Here is a 19943-nt window from a genome sequence, read left to right on the forward strand (position 1 = left end):
TAGAGTATCAATCAGCCTCGTCCCGTTTACACATCCCTGTGCCCGAGCCGTGCTTCAAACACATAACCTTCTTGCTGTGAGTCTACAGTGCTATCCACTGCACCACCGCGCCGCCCCAAACATACATAAAAAAGACCAATTCAAATTCATCTCACATTTTAGGATTTGTTTGGCCTTTTTTCCCCATGTATTAGGATATTCATTTCTACAAATATTATAATAAAAAATGTTCTGAAGGTTAGATTCCTTCATGCCTGATGAAAACAGAAAGCTGTTGGATTTTTATTAGTTAATTTCAACACGAATACACTGAGATTTCAGCCTCATCAAGTGGATCTTTTTAACTCAGCATGCTTAAACCTTAAAATTTTCTGACCTAAGTGCAGATAAAGCTGAAAGAATGTAACCTACGCAGTGATGATCACTGAAGAGGGAAAAGGGAGACATCAATAATCTGTGTATTTATTTTGCTCCAATGAAAACATTCTTAGAAATCACTTTATGAAGAAAAACATTTACATTCGCAGTGCTTCACAACACTTCAATAAAATGCAGAGGTCACAAAAAGGAAGCAATATCCCTTTACAAACAAAACTATTTAGTTTTAAGACAATGTCGCCACCTAGAGGCGATTATGGAAACTACACAATGATAATTGCAGCCCCTAAGACAGGCCAAATAAAGATGGCTGTACACTGTTGTGAAATAATGAGGAAAAGACAGGGAATAAACAGTAAAATATCAACAAGCTTAACTGTACACTGGATACACAAACTACAGTGAAAGCATGCATATTAAGGGGAAAACAGCATACAATCAAACACTAATCAGTTTAATTTTTTGAAAAAAATGTCAATAGAATAGAAGTTATGGAACTGAAAGACTATAAACAACATACATATTATATGCAGGAAAAGTTAAAGATAACACAAGTCATTAAATTCATTGTACAGATTCTGGGTCTCAACAAAGAAGATCATCATAAATCTTCCTGACAATCTTCGTCAGAAGTTTCTTGGCTGGAATGAAAGACGCCACAATGTCTTGGATCTGCTTGATCCTGCACATTCAAAGACATGAAAAAGTAGAATTCATTATTCATAAACATTTTTTTATTTACATGATTAATCCAGTTCAATGATGTAAATTTCATCATACATTCTGAAACATTGGTGAACATCCATCCATCCATTGTCATCTTATTCCTTACTAGTAAGGGTCACAGGGGGGCTGGAGCCTATCCCAGCATCTACGGGCGAGAGGCGGGGTTCGCACCGCAGGGGCCAACATACAGAGACGAACAACCATTCACACTCACATTCATACCTACGGTCAATTTAGAGAATTGCCTAGTCCCCAAATTGCATGTCTTTGGAGGAAGCCGGAGTACCCGGAGAGAACCCACGTAGGCACGGGGAGAACATACAAACTCCACACAGAAAGATCCTGTGCCCGAGCCGGGACTCAAACCCGGAACCTTCTTGCTGTGAGGCCATAGTGCTAACCACTGCACCACCGTGCAGCCATTGATGAACATACACAGTAGAATATTTAACTAAAAAAATTAAGATTATCCAGGTATAATCTCCTCAATTAAATTTTTCAATTCATTGGTTTTATTTGGGTATCCATCTATCCATCCATTTTCTACCGCTTATCCTGTTCAGGGTCGTGGGGGGCGGGCCTTCAGGCAAGAGGCGGGGTTCACCCTGGATGGGTCGCCAGTCCAGCCAACACATAAAGACAGACAGCCATTCACACTCACAGCCACACCTACGGTCAATTTAGAGTATCAATCAGCCTCGTCTCCATTTGCATGTCTTTGGACTGTGGAAGGAAGCTGGAGTACCGAGAGAGAACTCATGCAGGTACAGGAGGAACATAGAAACTCCACACAGAAAGATCCCGTGCCCGAGCCAGGGCTCGAAACCTGGAACCTTCTTGCTGTGAGGTGACAGTGCTAACAAGTGCACCACTGTGCCGCCCACACTAGAGACCCTTTAAGCTGAGAATATCTCAACCCAGTTAAAGATTTACATATTTTTAATCATCTGTGTGGTTGACAGGGGGAGCAATATGGTTGTCTGTATAGCCATTCATACATACATCATGTTCTTGTGAACACAATGTTTCAGGATCACATTTAAATTTAGAATTGGTCATGATCGCATCACCGCATATTTATGGCTATATCCCAAGAGTGAACATAGCAATAATGACAATCTTTCACAGAAAGTTTGTACTCAAGCCAGGGCCTTTTCGCTGTGAGGTGCCAGTGCTAACCACTGCACCACCGTGCCACCCCTGGTTTTACAAGGGTAACTTCAAAAATATAATATGAAATAAGGTTGTTTTTTTTTAAACAATTTTTGATTATCCTATTAACCTTTGTGTCAACCCCCTTAATGGTTTTATCTTTTTCATTTTTTAACAGGTGCAAAAGTGGAACAATACAATTTGGGAAGTTGAGATGAAGTACATACAGATAGACATTAAACAATACAAATAAACAAAGATCAGACATGGTACAATATGTAAAACAAACAACGATTAAGTACTCATTCAAGATTATATCAAATATAGTGGGATTTGTTTTAATCTGCATGTTTATGTGTGTGATTAGGGGAGATCAGTAAATAATAATAATATCAATCATGATCCATAGATGTAACACTTCTACATGAATCTTAATGGAACTACATATTCTCCAATAAACAGAACTGTGTGAAGCCAATTTCCATGACTTTCCCAAAACACCCAACCAACTGCGGGTTGCTGTTGTGTTAGAATAAAGGGTGAATAAACTAAACCTTTGCAGACCAGAGAATGTTAGCTTGATTATTTCAAAGCAACATCATGTAGTATTTTCAGTTTAAGATTAATCTTTTTGATGGTACAAGACTGATCATTTAAATGGGGCTTCTTTCATTCATCCTCCAAGTTCCCAATGTGAACCGGCACAAAACTCATGTCAGGTCACAATGCTACTTTAAGGTACAAAAGGCTAACCTGGAATTCTCAGCATAGAAATCATGGCCAAGGTAAAATAGACTGTACTGGATCTGAAAGGAGAAAGCTACAAAGAGGATCGGAAAACTAGACCTTTACCTACTGCTAGTCAATAAGTCAGTGGAACACGAGCTGTTAGCATCTGCTGGGACTCCAGATCAAACAGTCACAGCAATGAGATCACTCATAAGCATGAAGATAACCACAGTAGAACCAAAGGTGTTTTCACCTCAAAAAAACATTTTCTGCATTTATTTTTTTTCCATTTGTCAGTATCCTGTCATTTACCACTTATGCCAGCAGAGGCAGCTGCTGCTCAGCAAAGCTAAGTAATGCTACTTTAGGAGCCCTAAAACGGTTTTGTGTAAAGTACTTACGTAACGTTTCCAATGATGTTTTTGAAGCTCTGTACTTGAAGAACACAGACATGGTCTACCATGCTGACAGACAAGATGACCTCAAACTTGGAAAGTTTCCTGAGGCTGCTGAAGAGGATCTGCACTCTGGAACATGAAGATACCAGAATGTTGCTGCAAACGTGTTCATTTAACACTTCAAGACAGATGATGAATTGTTCCTGATTGAGTATGTTTAAAGGGCAGATGCAACATCACATATTGGGAAAAAAAAATGTTTAATCGAATGATTGCTGAACTAGCTCAGACAGAGCCTCTGGTTGGAGACCAAGGGGTCAACTTTGCTCTTAGAACTAGACTGTCAAAGCTGGGTAAAAGAAACACTCTCTGTCCTTCAACTCAACATGCATAATGATTTTAATAAAATTTGAAACACCTCTACTTAACTATGATCAAGTAAACCAGGGGTCCCCAAACTTTTTTCTGCAAGGGCCACATAACTTTCCCCTTCTTTGATGGGGGGCTGGGGTCAGTTTGTAACAGAAAAAGTGTAACGATTGCAGGGGTGCCTAAACATAAAAATGTATTGTTTTCCAGAAAGCCACACTACCAGATAACCCTCTCTGGGTTCGGGACTAGGATTTTTTTTCTGGGGGTTGCCAGATAGGGGCACAGTGCAGAAGGGTGGAATAGAATGTCACACTGTGTGCGTGTATGAAATAGTTACTGACTGTGTGTTCACACCAAATGGCAATGTGAATTTTCGCGTCGCTTTATTCGCGATTATAAACATATTGATCCAGATCAAATTTGCACGAATAAAGTGACATGAAAATTCGCGTTGCATTTGGTGTGAACATTAGGGCTGCAACTAACGGCAATTTTAATCGTCGACTAGTCACCGACTATTGAAACGATTAGTCGACTAATCGGATAATTATTAATTTTTTCTTAAATTTAGCATGAAGTTGATTTAATTATGTAGCAAATGATAATAAACAAGAAAGATGGGTACAATGAAAAATACATCTTTTATTGAACATTCATTAATTCAAAATACGTTTGTCAAGCACAGTCTGGCATAACGCTCAAGCTCTCTTTTATAGCGAAAATACACTTATAAAATGTACAATGTATGTCCTAAAAACTGTATTGGCTTGAATGTTACTTGAATCTCACCGAGGCGAATAAGAATCCGTTTCTTTCAACTGCCCGACGGGCTTCTTTAAATGGCATCACCGCCATGATACGCACGGTCTGCTTTGCAACCTTTACTAGTCTTTTTATTCGCCGTATCCAGGCTAAAATGCCACCAAACTTTAGAAGTTTTGGTACGCATACCTGATGTTGACGCCGTGTTCCTGTATGTTAGCGCTCAGAGACAGAGACGCTATTGCGCATGAGCGACTCTCAGCAGAGACTATAATCAAGTGAGATGCCTCACTCTGTTGGAAAAACGCGTGTGGCGACAATGGACTTCATTGTCGACTATTTCTGTTACCGATTTTTGTCGACTACGTTGTCTAATCGTTGCAGCCCTAGTGAACACACCTTAATAGTTAATAATGAAAATAGTTCATAGGTAGTTATCAATTTTATTATCAAATACAAATATACATATGGAAAAAAAAAAGCAAAATGCGTCTCTGGTATTGTTCAGGGGGCCGGGCCAAATGTGGAGGCGGGCCATATCTGGCTCGTGGGCCTTAGTTTGGGGACCACTGAAGTAAACTAATCTAGCTAGATTAGTGTATGATCCCAGCAAATATGGGCTCAAGGGAGGGAGCCAGTTTGTGGAGGCAGGAGAACTTACTGGGTGTCCACACAGCTCATGTCCATGATATCCAGCCTTAGGCCACCCCACATTTTCAGCAGACGCAACTCCTCTCCCAGCAAACGACAACGACTCACTACCAAGCTAACGTCATGGAGCAGCTGGACACAAGAGGTGATAATGTTTCAGTGCCAGAAATTTGTAAAATAGCCGATATTGGTCTGTGTATATGAAGAACATATCAAATTGTATCCATTAAAATCCATACTGACCTTTGGAACATGTCTACTAGTTGGATACCTCTCCACCCACGATGTTTCTGTGTTGATGTACTGGGAGAGCAGTTTGTGAACAAGACGGGCATGGCACTGTGACTTCTCATCTATATTGAGAATAAAAATATATTTATTACAGATTCATGACGACAAAATATCGATACACAGTGCTGAGCTGCATCTCAAATCAATATTCAGGTTCAATCCCAGCTTTCAAATAGCATAATAATGATTTTTTTCCCCCTCTCTTTTTTTCTCACCATCAAGTTGAAAAGTGAAAATGATGTGGGATATTTTCTGCTCAGGCTCATGAGCCGCGTCATTTCCTTGAAACACAAAACACAAATGAAGCTTTGTTAATGTCAATGAAAGTAGAAATCTGGCATTTTAAAATTGCTAATTTTAAACAAAAGATTTGGGTGGGGAGAAATTCAATTAACTAAAGTTAACATTCTGACATAAGTGATTGAGATGTGACTGAAGTTGTGTTATTGTTTGAGTCTTCAGTAAGTAGAGAGCAAGTGACTATATTTACATGCAGGGGTGGGTTAATTCAGTCACAGTATGATAGTATCATGATATCCCGATATGTTGCAATATTCTCATAAACAGAAATGGTGTCTTGCTGGCTGGAGATTTTTTGTATATCCAGTTTTCCTGAGCCCTTTAAGCAGCTCAGTTCCAAAAAATGTCTTTTTAGGATCAAAAGCTGAATAATAGCAGAATGTTATTTGTATGTAAATTTAATCAATATTTTCTTGAATTTCCCTGTTCAAGTAGATTTGAGAAAATGGTAAATACTACTGGACAATCAAAATTGTGTACATATATATTTATATCATATCTATCAATCAATCAATCACATAAACCTTAAGAACATGTCTACTGTTATTTACTGCTTGTTTACTCCTTGGTGTCTGAGGTATTTGTCATCAAAAATCTCACCATTGTGTTCATGCTCCAGCTGTAGATGCAAGGTGTCATTCAGGAAAGTGTAGATTGTGCAGTTGTCGCTCTTCTCTCTAAACCTCCATTCATTCACTCTGAGAAAAGATGTCAACAGAAAAGCAATCGCTTCACCATCTTTGTAGGCAAAGAAAGCAGTCAAAAACATCAACTGCATAATTCAACTACAGTTGAGGATAGCAGCAGAGTTCATGAGTTTGCCTCAAAGAACTATTCAGACATACAGATTTAGCATGTTGATGTGTCTCTCCAGGTTCCTTGTCTCAGTTTTCAGCTTGTTTACTTTATTTGAATTCTGTTTCTTCTGAATCTCCAGTTCATATATTTCTCTGTGCCAGGGAAAAATGTATAAAACAAAGACATTTTTATGGTAAAACTTTAATCAAATATTCCTGTCAAACTTTGTGTTTAAAAAATTATTCTGTAATATTCGTCACTCACCTCTCATTATCAGCCATAGTCTCAGTAACTTTCTTCAGGCCTGTTGTAGAAGAACGCCACAAATTATTCAAGGATATAAAATAAAGAAGTAAATACTCTAAAAAAATATTGTAACCCACCTTCCTGCAGTGAGTTCAGACTTAGTTTGTTGTCAACTCCTATCTTTTCAACTGCTGCAAGTTCTGGGAAAAATTAAACATGTTATTTGTTAATGGACACCGTAGAACTTAAACCATGACAAGGTATAACGGGCAGGTTTGCTGCTCAGTTTACTTATTGAACAGGTGTACATTTTCCAAAGTAGATGTACACCTGTAGATACACACCTGTTTCCAATTCGCAAATACAGTTATCCAGACTTTTTATCATATCATCAACTTCTTCAATTGTTCTTCTCAACTTCTGTTGCTCCTCCTAAAAAGAAAAAAAATGGCTTATTTTCACATAAAACACAAACACACACACATACATAGTGTATATACACACACACACACATACATAGAGATAGAGAGAGAGAGAGAGAGAGAGAGAGAGAGAGAGAGAGAAATAAATAAAACAACTGAGTATATGTGTTTATCCCTTTCTTACCATATTCACTTTTCCAAGGTTTGAGTAGAGCACTTCCTTCATTTCATGAGACTGAGTTTTGCTCATCTTTCGGAAGAAATTATTTCTCTCTTTTAATTTTGCACCAAAAGATTTCAACTGTGGATTAAGAAAAATACATTTGAGATTAGGAACAAGTTCATATTTGATTGTTGAGAGGACAAGTTTGTTCAATTTACATAACTTTCATTTCAGAGAACTGAAATTAAAAATTTGGCAAACTAGTACTGAGTTCACTCTGAAAGGTGTACAAATGGACTGCTAGGATGAGTTGTAGGGTGTTTTAAACAAAAGCCATTTTGTTAAAGTGAAAACAACATTTAGCGTGAAAAAACAAATCCCACTTTTGAAAATCACAAGATGAACAGCAAAGCTTTCCTACTTCTTTCTCTGAAGACTGTCTCATCTCTTTCCACAAAGGTCTATTAATGATTTTCAGTGGTTTGTCCAAGTCCTGCATCCGGATCTTTAACCTGAGTGGAAGACAGCAAAACATTGAATGTCATATCTTATCCTTAAGAGATCTGCTTACAATGTTTTGAGGTACATCTGGTAGATAGTATTGCAGTGAGAAAAAAAAAGACTCAGGTCTTCCTCATTTTAGTCGACTAAAGTCTACCCATAATGGCAGCAAAGAAATAAATGTTTCATCAGACAAGGACAACAATCACAAGCAGTAAGGAATACTGAAAAATTTTCAGAAAACAATGGACTAGAAAAACAAAACAAGTATCTACATTCAGTGTTAAAGAGAAAGAATTCTTTGTCATTAAATCATTAAAAGGAATGCTGCAAACATTGAACAAAGAGTCTAGCAAAATGTGAGATTTTAATTAACTGAATAGGAGCCAATACATTGTGGATAAGGATTATTTTGGATAGACATGTGCAGCACTCAGTTTGCCTGAAGAAGGCCTGTTTTACTGTCTGCAAAGACATGATATCTAAAAGAAGGTTACCCCAAGAAATAAAGCCCCCCCCCCCCCCTAAAAAAAGCAGTAAAGCTGACACCAAGAAAGAGCTGGCAATTTATCCGAAAGATGGAAACAGTGATTCATAATCATATGGTAAATCAATGTGGGGATATAATGTAAAAATATATACCAGTCATAATATCAGAGTCAAAAGTAACAAGCATAATTACTTTTGCCCTGCATGTTTATAATTTGACATCTCTTTTAACAAGCACTGGAAAGTATATGAAATAACCTCTCCTGGTAGGATCTAATGGAACACGACTAAGAATTTAAGTAGAAGTGTGGAATTAAATTACAGGTACATACCCCTCCACCTTTTCTTTCAGGTTCAAGACATCCATCTCATAGACCATCTGTTTTGGACGAATGATGTGTTTCTCCTTCCATAAATCCATAGGTGTGCGATCTGCGTCAGACACAAGCTGAGAAAACCAAAATAAAAATTCCCATTTTTACACTTTGTTTCTTAAAGAAAAATATATTTTTTGTCATAAATGAAGAGCAACCCACTCTGCCAGGAATGACACTTTGCCGAGGATTATGAATGACAAAATCTATGTTGAAGAGTTTAAAGAATGACATCATTGTGATAGTGCCATCTTCCAATTTCTGTAACACAAAAATTAAAGGCAAATTAATTACATAAAAATGTGATATGAATTATATCAATAAAACAGACGCAAAACCAATAAACCTTCTGTACATCACTGGTATAGTCTTCAAGTTGGGACTCAAACAGGCTTTGTTTAGACGCTGGAAGAAAGAAAGTAATTTAGCACAACCAGCATCTAAGGAACAGATACTGTACTATGTAAGAGAACATGAGCAAATGGGAAAAAGTGGATGATGCTCTAAGAACTTACTGGATTCAAAAGTAGCTTCACATCTGCTACTGACTGTGTGAGTACTGCTCGAAGTATCTGCAGTCTGTGTTGTGTTTGGTGCTGCAGTAATGTTGCCGTCACACTCCGAGAGATGAGATGGTAATCCCTGGCAAGAATTTACATAGGAGGAAAAAAATTTAGAATAAAAGTTCAAACACAAAAAAACAAAAGACAATTTCTTTAAGACAAAAACAGATGCAGACCAAACAAAATTTAAAAAAAAATGCAAATTCTTCCCACACATTAAAAGCCTCCCAGAAACAATTAAATAGAGCAGAAAATATAAATCAATTATATAAATTAAATGCGTTATTCAACTGAAAATTAATCTGCTCTTATTTTGGTAATTGAACAATACATTTCTTAAGAAAAATTCTAGTTATGAAGGTCTAGCTTTTATTTTGTAAGAGCATACAGAGTGGAATCATCTTTGGATTTTGGAGAGTTGATTAAAAAAATAGAAAAGGAATTTGAATAGGAAATTCTGATGGGGCATAATTGATAATTTATTGACCCATTAATTGAGAGAGTGAAAAGCAGATTAACTGATAATATGAATAATCGATATAGGACCACAGTAGTAAAAAAAATAATGAAGAGCAGCAGAATGGGGACTATGACATACTGATGATGTTGTACTATAAATGTACATGATTCTGAATGAATTCAGACATGTACACCCATAGTTTAGATTGAGCCATGTTGCTGATGTAATCCTAGTCTTAATGCCATTCATGTAAATAAAGGTGCAGTCATTATTTGACATTAATAGCATTCTAATTCAACATACCATTTCGTCAACATCAGAAGTTGCCTCACTGGATCCCTTCATTCTCTTCTCATCCTCCATTTTATTTTCTTCTGGCAAATGTCTCTTTTTCCCATGAGTACTATTAACAAAGTCCTCCTCAAATACGTCATCCTCTAGGACTTCCTCCATGTGGAACCCTAAGAAAGAGTTCCCCTTCTCTGAAATTTTCTGGAGACTGTCCAGTGTTTCTGATAATTCTTCACAACTCCCTAGCTCTTCATCATAAATATCACTGACATCATTGTCTGCATTGTTGAGTTGATTGGCAACATTGTCTTCATTGGCTGATGTCCTCATATCTTTTCCTAAAGGAGTCACGTGACGTAAATCTGTCTTCTCTGGATTGTCAGACTTGTTTTTTTGAGGGAGTTTTGGCTTAAAGCTTCCCATTGAGAGTCTTGACATCAGCTCTTTGGTCTTCAGGTTGAAAGGAGTTGTAGGAGGTTCTCCTTGTGAGAGATACTGAGTCTGTGGATCATCTTCAGTGTTTGCGAAGCCTGTTTCAAGTTCTGGCTCTGCTCTAAGTAGTGACTTGGTTTTGTCTTCTGGCTTTTTGTCCAAGTCATGATCTAACAGAGGTAAAGGAGCAGTACAGCTGTCCATGGCATTAGTATCAGGAGCTGTATTAACCAGGTGGCTCAAGCGCCTTATTTTTGACTGCAGATCTGCTAAACTCTTTCGTCGAGATTTCCGTGAAGGAATGGAATCAACATCTTGGTCAACATCACTGGATGACAAAGGACTACTTTCATTTCTCAGCTCAATCTGATTCTGATTCTCATGGTCTTTCTGAGTTTCAGTCTTGTTAGAGTCGAGACTATTTGGAACATTTTTGATTCCCTCATCATCAAAGCTGGATGATCCTAGCACTTCATTACTCTGTTGTGAAGTCACGTTGGAGCGTGTCTCTTCCAAAATAAAGCCAATTTGAGCTTCAGTCATTTCTATGTTTACATCATCCTCAGAGGGGATTGAATTTCCATTTGATGATCCCTCATTCTTTGTGGGTGCTTTTGCAGATTTTTCTATTATATCTGTAACACCTAAAGCACCCTCATTATAGTCCACACCAGTTGTTCGTGCTTTGGGCTGGGCCATGGAGCCGGTTTTAGCAACAGTTTCTTCTACAGAAGAAGCTACTGCTTTGGTGATCATGAGATTAGCACTGGGAGCGCTCTGCGTAGATGGCGAATTCTTAAACCCTGGACCCAAACTTTGTACTGATTGCAGATCACATGTCTCATGGTCTTGTGCTCTGACAGGAATAACTGATTCTGACAATAAATTAGCAGCAATATTTACTGTGAGGCAGTGGGTCATATCCATAGTTGCATCACATGATGTAAACCTAAATGTTTTCTCTCCACGAGCCGGTACAAAGTCCACTTGCTGGTGTGCCGGAGGTTCAAGATTAGTGGCAATGTTTACAGTGTGACTTTGAGTTACATCCATGCCTGCATCATTTGCCATAAACCTCACAGTTTTGTCTCCACCATTAGGTGAAATGTTCAGATGATGGTGTGCCTGAGGCTCCAGATGAGCAGCAATGTTTACGGTATGACTTTGAGTTACATCCATGGCTGCTTCATTTGCCGTGAACCTCACAGTTTTCTCTCCACGAACAGGTAACAAGTCTAAATGTTGGTTTGCCAGATGAGTGCTAATGTTTACAGTATGACTTCGTGTCACATCCATAGCTGCATCATCTGCAGTGAACTTCACTGTTTTCTCTCCACTGGCAGGTAAGAAGTCCACATTTTGGTGTGCCAGACCCCCAAAATGAGTGGCAATGTTTACGGTGTGACTTTGAGTTACATCCATGGCTGCTTCATTTGCTGTGAACCTCACTGTTTTCTCTCCACAAACAGGTAACAAGTCTGTATGTTGGTTTGCCAGATGAGTGCCAATGTTTACGGTGTGACTTCGTGTCATATCCATAGCTGCATCATCTGCAGTGAACTTCACTGTCTTCTCTCCACTGGCAGGTAAGAAGTCCACATTTTGGTGTGCCAGACCCCCAAAATGAGTGGCAATGTTTACGGTGTGACTTTGAGTTTCATCCATGGCTGCCTCATTTGCAGTGAACCTCACTGTTTTCTCTCCACCAGGATGTACGAAGTCCAAATGTTGGCGAGATTGTAGTTCAAAATCTTCAATGATGTTAACAGTGCGACTTTGTGTCACATCCATACATGCATCTTCTGCAAAGAATCTCACAGTTTTCTCTCTGCAATCATCTTGAGTACCAAATTTGACCTGAGGGAAACAGTATAAAATTAAGTTTACATTCATGTTACATTTATATTTTCACACTTATACACATCCCAAATAGAGTTACCATTGATTTAAACATAGTATTTTTACACCACCATTCATTTAAATTATCTACTTTTCCTTTCACAAGGACAGAAAAAAAACACAGTGGCAATGACACAGATTCTACAAATGCATTTTGACTAACTACTTATTACAATCAAATGCTTAAACTATACATTTTTAAAATAAACACTAGTTTGTTCAGCATTCAGTTTAAATGAAATATTCATTATTTAAAGTAAACAGACTGAGCATTAGCTTATAAAGTAGTCAGAAAGCCTGCAGGACAAATGCAATGTACATTTGAAGATCACCTCTTGACTTTGCATCTTCTGTGAGATTTGCAGACCTAAATGGGAAGACGAAAAAACAGAAATCAAAACTTGAATACAGCTACATGATCCAAATTTCCTAGGTTTTTTTATTTCAGTCAAATATCTTATTTTTGGAAATAGAATATCTGTACCTTTTAATTCAAGACAAGAAATGATTGCTTCAAGTATTAACTTTTTCATCAATGTGCCAAAAGTCGTATTTTTGGTAGGCAGTAAAGTTAAGTGATGAGGAACAGTGGAAGGTTTGTTTATGTACCTTTAAGGTTAGACGATGCCACTTCTTCACTGCTTTGGTGTTTTGAAGTCATCTCTGGCATCCTCTCATTACCACTTGGTGGATACATGTCTTGTTTGGGAAAATGACACTGCAGAGGATCATCTGTACCTGTGATTCCAAAGATGTGGCCTGTTTGAGCCTCTGTCATATCCATGCTTACGTCATCCTCTGGCTCATCTAATGGAGGCACAATAATGGATGGTGCAGCTGTAGGTGATATTCCTGTGGTGACAGGATTATCAGGAAATCCATCTTTGAGGAGGTTCTTCAATCCTGGCTCTACACTGTGTGCTGATGAACATCGTCTCTGAGTCAGGCCACGTGTCTCAACTTCTTGCTTCTTGAAAGGAACAATTGAGTCTGATAAAGAATTACTATCACTATTTACAGTGAGGCATTGAGTCATATCCATAGTGATATCATTTTCAGTGAACCTCGCAGTTGTCTCTTGGCTTGTAGGTAAAAATTTATGGTTCTGGTTTGATTGCAGGTCTAAATCACTGAAAATGTTCACAGTATGACTTTGCGTTACATCCATACTTGCACCATCTGCATTTAACCTCAATTTCTTCTCCATGGACTCCTCTTTAACATCAGAGTTGACCTACAAGAGAAGAATGTTAAATAGACTCATTGTTATAAAGCACCTTTCTACCTAAGAGGCAGTGCTTTACAGTGTCATCTCATTCACCCATTCACACACACTGATGGTGGAGGCTGCCATGCAAGGTGCCATCCTACTCATCAAGATCAATTGTGGGTTCAGTAACTTGCTCAAGGAAACTTTGACATGGTCACTTGGGGAAGTGAGGATTGAACCAGCAACCCCTCGGTTGCTACTTCCAAGCCATAATGCCCGATGACAAAACTGATGACCCACATGATTAAAATGTACATGTTCTTTGGTAATAAATTGTATAATAATGGGAATCAAATACTTTTATATTTCAGCGCTAGCACAAAAAGAATATAAAGCTATTCTCTCAGTGCTGTTGTCCTGCACAGGTGAATTGATATCTAACGATTTAGTGCAAACCAAATAAATACAGCCATGAAGATTTACATAAACATTGTTCCAACACTGAGTAAATATGGAAGCTCACCTGATGTCTTTGCACCTTTGTCTTTGATGAAACCTTCACTGACCTTTCCATGCCTAGGTATTCAGGTAGAAATAAAATAAAAAGGAATTAAATGTAAAACAGAAAACCACAACCTCCATAAGTTAATTTTGGTAGGTATTTCAATCAAAGACCATGGTTTTTTATTACTTAGTTAAAACAAAGACTGGGACTCATTCTCAAGCACAAATTTGTTGTTCACACAATTTTTTTTTCTTTTTAGCATTTCTAAACATTAAAGTATTTGCCCATCTTAGTAATTGCTAATTACCAGAGGTAAGCTATGGATGTTGGAGATATCGTCAAATCATCAGGCTTTGTAGCCTTTCTTTAGGGCTAAAAACATCTTATTGTGTAAAGAAAAAATTTGTGCCCAAGAAAATTTCATAAATCAGGTCCAGTGTTTCTTTTTATCTGCATTTGTTTCAAACAAATAAGTAAACCTTACAGTTTCCATACCTGTGTTATTAGAGGACACTGGTTCTTTCCTGCTCTGGTCTCCTAACATTGTCTCCGCTTTCTTCAGATGCCCACTTTTTGGAAACATGTCTTGTGTGGGAAACAGACTCCACAGAGGGTCGTCTGTTGTTGCAATTCCTATGATGCTGCCAGTATGAGCTTCTGTCATATCCATACTGAAGTCATCTTGAGCACAGACAGGGTCTCCAGTCGATGGACTACTGATGCCTCTGGTTGTATTTAGTGAGCTGATTGTGTTACCGTCAGGCCCTGGTGTTTTAATCTGAGCCAAGGAACCCTTTGTGTGAAGAGGAGCAGTTGGAACCATTTTAGCAATTGCAGGATTCATGCTAGGGCCGTTTGGTTTAGAAAGACCAGCGAGGAAGCTCTTGAACCCTTGATCCAAGCTAATTGCAGATGAACTCGAGGGTCCTCTAGTTTCAACCCGTCTCTCCTCCAAAGATAAAGCAAAAAAGTCTGTTTTTCCACCACTACAAAAAATGTCAGAATACTGATTTGTGGCAGCAAATGGACCACTTGCGATATTAACAGTGTGACTTTTAGTCATGTCCATGCAAGCGTCATCTGCAGTAAACCTCACTGTTTTCTCAAAGTATTCTCCTTTTGTGTTAAAGTCCGCCTGAAAACAAACAAACAAACAACAAAAAAAACACTGTTATAATATGCTCACTAAATGTGGATGTTGTTTGTAAAAAGGCACAATTTGTAGCCGATCTGAAAAACACAGTAATTTATATTTCACCCTTCAGGACAATGGGGGCAACCCTTTTTTTTAAAGAAACGGTAGCTACTCTAGCATAAACTGAGGTTTACTTCTGTTTAGTTGCCAATTTAAATTCCTACATGCACAGCTTTACTCAGCAACTGAAAGAAAGCATGTCTTTTGCTTGCTCTCTTGCACTGTTACACAGTGCACCACAGATAAGAACTGTCCCCCACAACTGCATAAACTTCTGGCATAATCCTTTACCCTAAAGTGACTCACTCTCATCAAGCAATAAGAACCAGAAGGACATTAAAGGAGAGCTGTGGCACTTGGTGACACAGTGACTCCCCTCTTGAGGGGCAAGGTGGTATAAAAAGACAAGGCACACCAGCACTAGCTTGTTGAGGCTGAAATAATCTCCTTACAGTACGAATTATACGTATACTGGGGTCTTTAAACAGCAACTCTTGCATACTGTAATTACAATTGCCATGTTCAAAAAGGTAGTATACGATTTCAAGAGTATATTCTATATTTATTTGTCTCAGTTTACGTCAATATGTAGTATTAAAGGTAATTAACTGAACAGCAACACATTTAAAAACTCACCTCGTGTGTCTGATGTGAAGCACATGAAGAGGGATTCTTCAAAGGTTTCATATCTAAAAAAATAAATTAAAATGTAGCGATTAAATTTTAATAAATCATACCACTGCAGCTGAAGAATAAACACAGCTGATTCACCACCATACCAGATATTTGTCGACTCCCTTCTTCAGTTATTACCTTCTGGACCCTTTTAAAAACAAAATCAAAACAAATTTGAGCAACTCCTTTGCATACAAATTCTTACTGGTCAGAGTTTTAATTGAACAATCTCATTTAATTTTTTTTTAACTGAATAGGCAAACTGGTGGGGGGGTGGGGGTAGACGTAAACATACCTTTTTCCAGATGCTACTGCTGTGAACAAAAGTTTGTACAGTCATTAGAGATTCATTTGTAGGTGACATTTTTATAAGACAGGATTTTTTTGGCAAGCACATGTCATGTTTTAAGTCAAGGCAAGAAATATATACTGACATAATTAATGTTCACTGGTTAATTGATAGAAATGTCAGTACCCTTTGGGTTGGATGATCCCGGTATCTTGCTGCTCTGTTGGAGGGAAGTCTGCACTGCTGTTTGTGATGCTCCGGCAGAGTGAGAGTATAATTCTTTTGTTGGAAAAAGACACTGAAAAGGATCATCATCATCATCAAATCCCATGATATGACCCGTGTGAGCTTCAGTCATATCCATGTTTGCATCATCCTCTGGACCGAGCCCACCTCGACAAGATGAATCTCCAACATTCTTAGATTTATTTAACAAATTCTCCATTTCAGAAGCACAGTTTTCTTTATCCACATCACACCTGAGGGTTTTAATCTGAGAACTCTTTGTTTCCACAGAAGCTTCCGGAAAGGCTGCAGCATTAGGTGTCATTCTGGTGATCGTAGGATTAATGCTGGCTCCACTTGGTTTTGAAAGACTTGCAAGGAAGCTTGTAAATCCTGGATCAAAACAAGGCGCTGATGATGAAACATTGAAACAGATCTTTCTGCTCATGGATAGTGAGCCACTCGACATGTTGGTTATATCCATGGACACATCATCTGCAGTGCACATCATGGTTTTCTCTCCACTTTTTGGTAAAATGGCTCTGTTTGGTTGTGGTAAGTATGCCGGTAGGTCTTCATCATTGGCAATGTTTATGGTGTGACTGTGGGTCATGTCCATGAATGCATCATCTACAGAGAACATCACTGTTTTCTCCCCAAAGTCATTCCCAGTGTCAATGTTGACCTGATGAATAAAAACAACTTTATCTCAATCAATGCTTATCAGAAATGTAACCGACATCATTAATGAAGACTGTAATAAATGTGTAATAATTAATAAATGTGTCATCAATACAACAATGCAATTTTGAAATTTAGTGGTCATGAGGATGGTTAGAGACACAAAATGACCCAACAGCAAATTTACATGAAGCTCACCTTATCCTTTTGTTGAGAAGCATGTAGAGGAGCATTCAAAAGGGTCTCCATTCCTAAATTGAGAGACTTGAATTTAGCCATCAGACATAGAAACAAGTAATGTGAGCATTTAGTAACAGTAAAATACTTACCCATTATTTGTTGAATTCCAGCATCAGTCACTTGGACCCTAATGCAATAAAACATTCAATAATTGTCTTGTTAAAGCAGGCATTTGAAATATCTAGTGGAAGTCAAATGAAGCTTAACAGATGCATACCTATTTTGTGGGTTCACTACAACTGCTGTGAAAAAAAGAGAAACAAACAGGAAAAAATATTTTTTTAAATGCTGCCAAATTATGTTTTTGAGAACACACGCACACACACATATACAATATATATATACATACACATATATATAAATAAACATACACACACACATATATAAACAATACATACATGTTGTCATTAACTCTTGTAATGGACTTCGAGCAGGGGCAGCATTTTTCTCCTCCCTTTTCATAAAGAAAAAGTATTCATTAGAGTGAACTACAACAAATCTTCATAGAATGTTATGGTTGAAATGGTCGATGTTTCTATTGTCTCACTTTGAAAAAAGAAGAACATCGTTGGCAGGAGCAAAACTAACTCTTCTTGAATTCCTCTTTTCCACTGGTTTGGTACATTCCACCTGAATGGAAAAGAAAAGTCAAGTAAAATGCAAAAGCATAAATTATTACCTTTCAACATTACTCTTGTATAGTTGGTGATACTTTAACTAAAATCAAAAGCTAAAATGCAAGTGAAAATCTCACATCATTTACCACATTTTCCTGTTGCTTTGGATCAGGGAATTGGATGGATTTCCGTGGTGCTTTTAAGATCTATAAATGATCAGTTACAGATGGTATGGCTCATGTCATGTATTTGTTCACAAAAAATTACAAATTTGTATGGCTTTCTCAAAAATGATTTGTAGTACAAACCGAGGAAATGCGCCGTTTGGAGACTCCTTTTTCACTGTAACACAAAAAATTCAAACAATGAATTTGGAATATACATATATACATTGAATTTACATATTTTCAATAATACATTCACAGTCTTTTCCTTGACTTGGTCATGCCTTTGGAAAATGTTCAAAACTGAATCACGTGCTTAGAAATGGAAAATGAGAAAAAGATCAAGCTTTTTGGCAAATATTTATTGACCTTCATACATGTTTTGGTTGTGTCAAACCAAAAAGCTGTCATAGATTGTATTTAAAATATCAAGCTGCACCAACACATATTTAAAGACAATCCTTGACAGCTTTTTGGTTTGATACGACCAAAGTATATATGAAGGTCAATAAATATTTGCCAAAATATATTTCCTCAATCAATCAGAACTGAACCATATCTACTATATTCAGGTATATATGAAGAATTGTTTTGTTTTGTTTTTTAAATTGTAATCACATTTCCAGGCCTGGAAAAAGCCATTTTCACATCCCATGACTTTTCAAGTTTTTCATGACTGTTTGATCCTCTATGAAGAGGATGTTAAGGAAAAGTGTCCAGATTCAGGCATGAGGTAACCATGACTCCTTTCACTCACTCATTCCTGGCAGGATCCAGAGGCTCCATTTTCAACTGTGAACAAATGAAAATAATACATATTTTTAGAGCAAAATAATCGTTTTGACTGGATGAATGACCACCAGCACCAACACATGATACAAAACAAAGATAACACTAAGTGCAAAGACTGACATACGGAAATGAAGGAACACGTAATGTACGATATGAATTTCATGCGTGATGTACGGGTAAGTTTCAGCTTGATTAACATGGACTAATGCAATATTCATTCCGGATATCTATAAACTAAAAATAAAATAATAAATAGAGCAGCCAGGCCGAATTAACAATATTGCCTGGGGCCAAGGCAACCTGTTGAAAAAACGTCCCATAATGCTCCGTTTGTCAACAAGTCGTCATTATGAGCTTTACGGCACATCTCGTTATAAACAAAAACGATTCGTTTAGTTCGTATTTTTATTGAATAATGGCAAGAAGAAAAGCGTTATGGCTGGCAGCAATGACATATTTATATGTCCTTAACCTTACAGTATTTTGCTATTAGCACCAGCTAGCCATTCATAATGAGAACAAAGACAAATCAACTGAAGACCAAAGAAATATAAAGTACATACCTTGTTGATGTTAAGAGTTTAAATACTGGTGTTTTAACAGATACAGTTGTTTCTACTTTCAACCAACGGAGTCATGAAAAGCGGGTCAATGTTCTAATTCCACAAACGGGAGCTAACGTCAACGAACTTGGAGGCTAACGCCTTGAGTTTTGAATTTAGCCGCCTCAGCGCGTGCGCATTGCAGTCCCCGTTCATTTTGAATGAATTGAACTTTATTCCTCACAAATTTGAAGTTCCATATCAATAACATACAACAGATAACAAGCAACAAAAAATAAACAAACTGTAAACTCAATAAATTATTATCTGGAAAGTACAAAAAAAACAAGGATAATGTCGAGCTAATTGCAATAAAGAAACGCAAACTTTTTGCTGGCCGAACAAAAAAAA

General features: G+C 37.6%; 1 protein-coding gene across 6 annotated transcripts; it reads right to left on the bottom strand.

The window, feature by feature from the left end:
* Positions 1-445: 445 nt before the first annotated feature.
* knl1 (kinetochore scaffold 1) lies at positions 446-19941 on the bottom strand. Of its 6 annotated transcripts, none has more exons than XM_086188998.1 (34): positions 19554-19941; positions 18956-18990; positions 18343-18376; positions 18181-18240; positions 17965-18047; positions 17816-17871; positions 17635-17659; positions 17507-17544; positions 17376-17428; positions 16458-17181; positions 16278-16296; positions 16087-16130; positions 15944-15996; positions 14608-15247; positions 14131-14183; positions 13007-13631; positions 12730-12764; positions 10079-12355; positions 9268-9394; positions 9108-9157; positions 8915-9013; positions 8711-8826; positions 7810-7900; positions 7410-7526; positions 7148-7235; positions 6941-7003; positions 6822-6861; positions 6605-6709; positions 6360-6457; positions 5675-5740; positions 5412-5521; positions 5179-5300; positions 3387-3512; positions 446-1060 (listed from the first exon to the last, which is right to left on the bottom strand). In XM_086188998.1, the coding sequence occupies exons 2-34, from the start codon at positions 18982-18984 to the stop codon at positions 964-966; spliced, it is 6363 nt and encodes a 2120-aa protein (XP_086045124.1). In that variant the 5' UTR covers positions 18985-18990; positions 19554-19941; the 3' UTR covers positions 446-963. The 6 variants fall into 6 exon arrangements, with proteins under 6 accessions (XP_086045124.1, XP_086045122.1, XP_086045121.1 ...); XM_086188996.1 differs by having other exon boundaries at positions 9099-9157; XM_086188995.1 differs by having other exon boundaries at positions 9099-9157; positions 17635-17656; positions 18172-18240.
* Between the last annotated feature and the right edge of the window lie 2 nt (positions 19942-19943).

This window comes from Aulostomus chinensis, chromosome 20 (genome assembly GCF_037954235.1).
Source record: "Aulostomus chinensis isolate RoL2024-O1b breed Wild chromosome 20, RoL_Achi_v1.0, whole genome shotgun sequence".
In the NCBI taxonomy this organism is placed as follows: Eukaryota; Metazoa; Chordata; class Actinopteri; order Syngnathiformes; family Aulostomidae; genus Aulostomus; species Aulostomus chinensis.

Bases quoted from the DNA above. Each gene is read 5' to 3' on its own strand.
- knl1 (XM_086188993.1), bottom strand. From the start codon at position 18,984: ATGGAGCCTCTGGATCCTGCCAGGAATGA. The intron at 18,048-18,171 runs GTGAGATTTTCA...TTTTCCATTCAG, and splicing joins AGGAAAATGTGGTAAATGAT to GTGGAATGTACCAAACCAGT. The intron at 7,004-7,147 runs GTGTGTATCTAC...AATTTTTCCCAG, and splicing joins TATTTGCGAATTGGAAACAG to AACTTGCAGCAGTTGAAAAG.